The sequence below is a fragment of the Oratosquilla oratoria genome, chromosome 11, assembly GCF_046742065.1.
Source record: "Oratosquilla oratoria isolate Oo_2021 chromosome 11, ASM4674206v1, whole genome shotgun sequence".
Lineage (NCBI taxonomy): Eukaryota > Metazoa > Arthropoda > Malacostraca > Stomatopoda > Squillidae > Oratosquilla > Oratosquilla oratoria.
Window position 1 is genome coordinate 13585145 of NC_134787.1, and position 7878 is coordinate 13593022.

Here is a 7878-nt window from a genome sequence, read left to right on the forward strand (position 1 = left end):
GCATTTTTCTTCTCCATAAGCTGGATTTCATTAGATTCATTACTATATTTTTATGTCAACTTATGTCCTAGAGGTAAATTTAGACTTAAACATGTCAACTCGCGTTCTAGAGGTAAACTTAGACTTAAAGTCTGTTCCCGTCATTTCCAAATATTTCTAGATGAATTATGATAGAAAATTGAGGATCTTGGAGTGATCTCTCTAATACAATTCTTATCAAATTAGATAGCCGCTGACGTTCTGACGATCCGTGTGTCTGCAATGTTCACAAAGGCCACCAGTAACGGTATTGTCATGAATGCCAGGGGTGAATGCAGCAGTAGTTACCAAAAAGTGTTGTTACTTCATTTGCAAAAAGAGCCATTGCGATGGAAAGATTCATTGAAGGTTCTCCAAAACAAAGTGGCAACCATGAAAATATTAACATATTTTATATGATGTTTTATAATGAACGCAACAAAGACGAAAAAAAATTTGCAGATTAGTTAAGAACGGGGTAACTCCAGCACCTAGTATCCAAATAAACTTAATTTGCTTTCATAAGTTGAATAAAACAGTAACTTTTAATGAAAAATAGCATGACTACTCATACTTTGGGATCAGCGCTGTGGTACTACCTTGTCACAATATTATTTAGGAAGAATTAAAAAGTACGAATAACGTCCAAGTACCAGACTTCAGGAGAGCAAACTTTGACTATATAAAAACCTATTTGAAATTGAATATGAAATGTCATGCGGACGTTTCGGACATTGTCGAGTCTCGGTGCGTGACCGGGGGTCAGTTCATGGCTAGAGGTCGGGTCACGGAGGGTAATATGCATACCTTGGGTCAGGTCATTTGGGGGCGAGGGCTCAACAGACAGGCCAGCGATTTGGATGAAATGTATAGTAATCTGATTTAATTATTAATGTACAAAATACATTTATCCCCCTGAAGTGAACACGGAAAAATAGTAATACTCCCAAATGGATGACGGATAGATTGAAACATGAGATCGGAATGAAAAAAGGACTTTAAGTAAAAATAAAAAACGGGGAAACACACCTTAGATCAAGATATAACGAAATGGCAAAGCTGGTCAAAAAGAACACACGTACAGCGAAACGTAATTATGAAATTAAGGTTGCTAGTCAAGCAAGATCCAACCCAAACGGTTTCTTTCATCTCTATAGAACAAAAAATAAAGAAAGAATAGGACCAATTAAAAACGATGAAAATGTCATGATAGAATCGGAGGAGAAAATGAGTGAGGAGTTTAACAATTATTTTCTATCAGTGTTTACTAATGAGAGGTTAGATAAAGTACTTGACTGCGATCCGATTTTCAGAGGGGATGAAGAAAGTAGTCTATCTAATATCAGCATTAGTAAAGTAGAAGTAGTCAAGCAGATTGAAAGACTTAAAGCTACAAAATCCCCGGGTCCAGACGAAATTTTTCCGAAAATGCTAAAGGAGTGTAAATTTGAAATCTGCGACCAGTTAACTGAAATATTTAATAAATCAGTAGACACTGGCTTTGTGCCTACTGACTCAGAGAAGACATCGAAAGACATAATTTAATTCGTGATTCACAGTATGGTTTCTCCAAGGGTAAGTTATGTGTGACTAATCTTCTATCCTTTTACACTAAAGTATATAAGGCGTCAGATAACAGTGATAATTACGATATTATTTACCTTGACTTTAGCAAAGCGTTCGATAAAGCGCCACACCAGAGACTACTAAATAAAATCAAAGCCCATGGCATAGGAGAAAAAGTGTTAGAATGGATTAGAGCTTGGATTGGTAACAGAAAACAGCGGGTCACCATAAATGGAGTAAAGTCTAGGTGGGGCAATGTTACTAGTGGGGTCCCCCAGGGCTTGGTTTTGGGTCCCTTGTTGTTCATTATGTACATAAACGACTTAGACGATGAGATAAATAGTGATGTTAGTAAGTTTGCGGACGACACTAAAATAGGACGCCTAATTAGGTCAGGAGACGACGCAGAGATTCTGCAGGATGATCTCAAATTGTTCACATGGTCGGTGAAATGGCAAATGAACTTCAATATCTAAGTGTAGCGTATTAAAATAAGGGCTACACAACCCCGAAAATAGATACAGCTTATATAACACGCTTTTAGATAAAACTAAGTGCGAGAGAGACTTGGGAGTTCTAGTGAGTCCGGACCTTAAAACCAGGAAACAGTGCATTAGCGCCAGGAATAAAGCTAACAGAGCATTAGGTTTCATTGCTAGCACGGTAATGAATAGAAGTGCAGAGGTAATTATCAAACTCTATCTAACGATAGTTAGACCCATCCTTGACTATGCGGTACAGTTTTGGTCTCCGTCCTACAGAATGGACATCAATTCACCAGAATCAGTACAAAGAAGAATGACCAAAATGATACATGGACTCAGAAATTTACCTTACGAAGAGAGGCTTAGGCACCTTAACTTACACTCTCTGGAAAGACGCAGAGTGCGGGGTGATCTAATAGAGGTGTTCAAGTGGATCAAAGGCTTTAACAAGGGTGATACAAACAAGGTCATCTTGTTAAAACAACATGGCAGGACTCGCAGTAATGGTTATAAACTGGACAAATTTAGATTTAAAAAGGAAATAGGCAAGAATTGGTTTACTAATAGGGTGATCGACGAATGGAATAAACTTAGTAACCATGTAGTAAGCGCTGAAACTATCAGTTGTTTTAAAAAACGATTAGACAACTTTATGGATGGGGATGACAGGTGGTAATGGATACGGAGCTGCCTAGTGTAGGCCTTATGGTCTTTTGCAGTCTCCTTCATTCTTATGTTCTTATGTATGTACCACAATATCATCATATTCATGAGACATCAGGCCAGGACTCGCAGTAATGGATTTAAATTGGACAAATCTAGATTTAAAAAGGAAATAGGCAAGAATTGGTATACCAATAGAATGCTCAACGAATGGAATAGACTTAGTAAGCATGTAGTAAGTGCTGAAACTATCGATTGTCTTAAGAGAAGGCAAAATAACTTTATGGATAGGTGATGATAGGTGGTAATGGGCATGGGACTGCATAGTGTAAGCCTTATAGTCTCTTGCAGCCTCCTTTTTTCTTATGTTTTTACGTTCTCCGGGTAGAAGTACGGAATCTCCCGTCCGTAGGATCCGCCTAGGATATCGCTATGGGTGGCAAGTGCTATGCGCTGGAAGATACAATCACGAACGGCGCAAACTCTGTGGGGTCGATGTGCAACAGTCCTACGACCATTTCTCGCATAGGACTCAGCCCGTCATTCACCATAGCAGGGCTGGTGCTGCACCTCACCGTTTCCCCTTTCGAGGCAACAACTCTCAGCTTCTTGGGGCCACACCCTTCCCCTGGCACAGCCTGCGGTTGAGAGGTAACTCCCAGCCTCCCTTGAGATCAGGTCCCGCCACTAATAACAGTGGACAACAAACTGTGTATATAAACTGTTGCGGACCACCTACAAGGTTGAGCCCCGCAAATAAATAAACAAATAAACAAAATGAATGAATGAATGAATGAATGAATGAATGAATGAATGAATAAATAAATGAATAAATAAGTAAATAAATAAATAATAAATAAATAAATAAATAAACAAATGAATAGATGAATAAAATAAATAAATAAATAAATAAATAAACAAATAAATAAATAAGTAAATAAATAAATAAATAAATAAATGAATAAATAAATAAAAGATAAATAAATAACTAGAAAAAATAAACAAATAAATAAAATAAACAAATAAATAAATAAAATAAAACTAACACCAGAAAACATTTTGAAAACAATGTGGTGTATAAACATACCAGACAGGGAATTGTGCACCCCTTCAAAACACACTGGTTTCACCAGAACTTCTCTGGAAAAAAAAAACTTAATCACCACCTTTACAATGGTGGGATTTTTCCTCACTACACAGAACGTGGGACAAGCTCTAAGTCCTCTAAAACCAGGTCCTCAGCACTGTCAATGCGGCCCCTCCATGAGCCAGTATGGTGAATCGACAGGAGGCGAGAGTTACCTCCTTTCGCCTACGGGCGAAGAGGCTTTCTTCATGTCTTCTCGTCCGACTTTTGACCGGCCCAAGAGAGAGTAAGGTGAAGCCTTCCCTCCTGAGTACCCTAGAACCCAAGGGAGACTCTACCAGTCACTTTTGAAAGACCCATGCGATGAATGCGATCCGCGTCTTTGAACTCCGGGAATTGGTTTGGCGATGTGCTCTAGAAGGCCCTCATCTAGGTTATGCACCCCCCCCCCACACCTCTCCCCCGTGGCGATCTCTCTGCGCCAGCTTTCAACTTTTCCACCTCAACGGATGGAAGGCTGACTACGACCCGGCCCGGCTGCGACCCGGCCCGGCTGCGACCCGACCCGGCTGCGACCCATGGTCCTTGAGGCCATAAAGTCCACTACCCTTCCAGCGAGGTTGTACTACACAGACGACTCTGTGGATCTCTTCACGGTGACCGCGTTATGGAGAGTGAGTGACGGAAGATCCACTTTATAGACGCTTGCTGCCGTCTCCAAGGCCCGGACCACATCCTCTCTGCTGGGCAGTGGGCAGTCGTGATCCACATAAACTCAAGGAGTACTACTGACGTCACCCTGTCCGGGAAGAAGACGGATGGCATCTACTTAATGACGTTAATCCAGCACTCGCTGAACCTCTTGCACCAGCGTGAGAGATCTACAAAGTTTCACTGGATCCCCAGTTATATTGGCATTCCAGAGAGGACAATTGCGAATGATGCTGCCAAGGCAGCGACGAGGTTCGGCAGGATCACACTGCCCTTGGCACCCACGATCACACAGATCAAGGGCTTCACCATCAAGAAGGTCAGATTGCTGGCCAGGGCCGACCACAGCAGCAATCTTCATGTTTCGGAGTCAGATTTGTGCTACTACCTCGTCACTAGGTACGAGGCAGTCTACCTACCTCCTTGTAGAAGGGCGGAATCTATCATCCACGAGATCCGCCTCGAATATCGTTATGGGTGGCAAGTGTTACGTTGCAAGCTTTGTGGGAGCGCGGTGCAACAGCCCCCAACACCACTACCTGCTAGAGTGCAGAGTCACTGTCATTCATTGCCTAGGTCTCAGACACTCACCGCAGCAGGGGTGACGCGGCACCTCACCGTCTCCTCTTCCGAGGCAACCCTCAGTTTCTTGGGGGCACACCCTCACCCTGAGGTTGAGAGGTTCCCTCCCTTCCTGATCTCCTCTGGGGACCGCCACTTCTAACAGTGGCATCATGTGGACAATACCACCTCCTGTTTCATGTGTTAACTGCTCTGGATCGTCTCAAGGTTGAGGTCCAGGCGGGTGACACCCCCCCCCCCAAAGAAAAAAATAATAATAATAATGATAATAAAATAAATATATAAATAAGATAAAATAAAATAAAATAAAATAAAATAAAATAAAATAGAATGAAATAAGATAAAATAAGATAAAATAAATAACATAAAATAAAGTAAACAAATGTTCGAGATGCATAAAGAAAACAGGGCTTGCGTTGATACAAGTTCTCTTTTCAGTAAATTTAACCAACAAAATGGAGAAGTGAAAGATTTTGTAGTTGGGACGGGCAAAAAGACGCAATGAAATAGAGGTAATTTGAAATGAGGTGTCGGTGAGAAAGAGTTGGAAATTATGTTAATTTCAAATAGAAGGAAAAATATGTGTAGGTCTTTGCGTTTATAGCAATGGTGATGTTTTCGTACGTTTTGTATGGGTGAACAGAAATGGGTTGATTTCACTTTTCACATGTATATACCGTAGACTGAATACTTCGGCTGTCAGGGGCTGTCAATTTGTGATGTTTGTTGGCTCGCGAAGTTGACAATGAGTTGCAATAATTTACAAATTTACAGTGACAAAACGTATCGAAAGGAAACCTTCCAAATCGTAACGAAGTCAGATAAAAATGATGATAATTTCATTTAGGTGTTGATCAAAGTGAATTCAAAACCTTGAATGATATTACATACAATCGCCTCACATGAAAAATTATTCCATTCATTCACGACGCGGTTGGAAAAATTATTTCTACGTATTTCTAGGTCAAATCTACGTCTTGACAGCTTGAGATAATTATTTCTCGTCTGACTGATAAGTAACATTTCTTGAGGACGTTTGATGATTGAAGTATTCTGATAATAGTTGTGTTATTCGTTTGGTCAATAGTGAAAATTTGAAAACACATTTCTTACCGGTAAAATATGAGTGTAGGAACAGTTGCTACACTTATGGTGGTAGGTATACATACTGTCAATATTTTCAAAGAGAATCACTTAAGATCGGCAATTGTCGCATCACATAAACGAAACATTTCGAAAGTAGGGATTGTACTTCAGTAAGTAAATAAAAATTAAACCACTTTTTATATGGACGAATTTATTGTACTGGAAATAGTTACATTATATACAATATTTGTTGAGGATACCGACCTGCGGTGCATCCCTTGGAAATAATAGGCTCTATCTATGGCGACACTCCAAGTTCCCTATAACCACACCGACTCGTCTCTCATTCGCACATTATCGACCTTCGAATCACAAAATTCGAAATCTTATGCTGTCATGATTCAAAACTCAATACTTACTTCACTATCGTATGAGAAATGATCGTAATGTAATTCCCTCCTTCATCCCTTTTGACACCTTCTCTTAGACTTGCACACAATTCCCTAACCCATCTATTTTCTTTACTTTTATTTCCTTCTACTTGCTAAGAAGTAATGTTATTATAGAGTATTTGTCCCCATTTGTTCTTCCGAACTCTAACTAATAAATAAGAGGTTTTCCACTTTGGAAAGAAAACAAACGATATGACGTCACAATGTGTAACTGACTTGATTTGCATCTTTATTCTTCTCTTTCAGCACCCCGGCAAAAGCTTAGTTGGCATCTCTCGCGCTTATGTATAACGCCATATCGTCATTTTCCCAAAGTGATTTCACCTGTTCTTATTTTGACCCTGGTCTCCTTTTTTAGTCCTCTTTGCGACAAGTTGGCCGTTCTATTAATTAGAGATGGAGTGAATCCAGTGGACGTAACTGGCGACGTTGACGTAGACGCCAGGAACGTCTCGCTGCCCGCAGCCAATTCCCCACGAAACGATACCAGCAAGTTCGTACTTTCCTCCTCGTCCTTCGCAGGCCAAGGGTCCTCCACCATCACCCTGCAAAGTGGTAATGGTGTTAGTATGTAGTCCCTTACAAAAGAAAAAACAACAACAACAACAACAACAACAACATTGTCATCAATATCATATAGTCACTAATCTCATACCATCAACATCAGCCTCATATGAAATATATTTTTGTCATTATCATATTTTCGGTGTTTTCATAAATGACAAACCATCAATAACTTAACATCATTATCAACCTCACACGATCATTATTAACTGACAATGTTTTATTGACAATATATTCAGTGCTGGGACCGTCCATATTTCTACAATAACAATCAATATCGACTTCACAGGTCACCTTCGTTGACAATACCTGAATATCGTCAATGAATATTGATCGTGCGTAGACTTCTCGACCATAAATAAATAAATATGAACGGTGTATACAATGACCCTGATCCATAACCCCCAACCCCCAACCCCCGATGGCCTTCTTCCCTGCGTTAGGGGACCAAGACAGAGGGTAGGACGCACCTTACAGGCGTCCTTGCCCGCCTCGCCGCCCGCGCACATCATGCCCGGGTGTAGGCGGTATCCAGGCCCGAGTCGAGTCTGCCGCAACTGCGATTGGCACACCTGCTGTGGGATGACCGGAAGGTCAACCTCCTGAAACAAGAGAAAGAGAATTTTATTTATTCTGTTTTGTTTAACTATTTATATATCTATTT

The 7878-nt window shown here is 40.5% G+C and overlaps 1 protein-coding gene across 2 annotated transcripts in view; it reads right to left on the reverse strand.

Moving 5' to 3' along the window:
* Positions 1-6378: 6378 nt before the first annotated feature.
* Positions 6379-7878, reverse strand: part of LOC143029601 (uncharacterized) — a 59537-nt gene continuing 58037 nt past the window's right edge. For both annotated transcript variants that reach the window (XM_076192323.1, XM_076192322.1), the window contains 2 exons: positions 7685-7816; positions 6379-7195 (listed from right to left, as the gene is read on the reverse strand). In XM_076192323.1, coding sequence (XP_076048438.1) covers positions 7037-7195; positions 7685-7816 — 291 coding nt within the window. In that variant the 3' untranslated portion in view covers positions 6379-7036. The remainder of the gene's footprint in view (positions 7196-7684; positions 7817-7878) is intronic.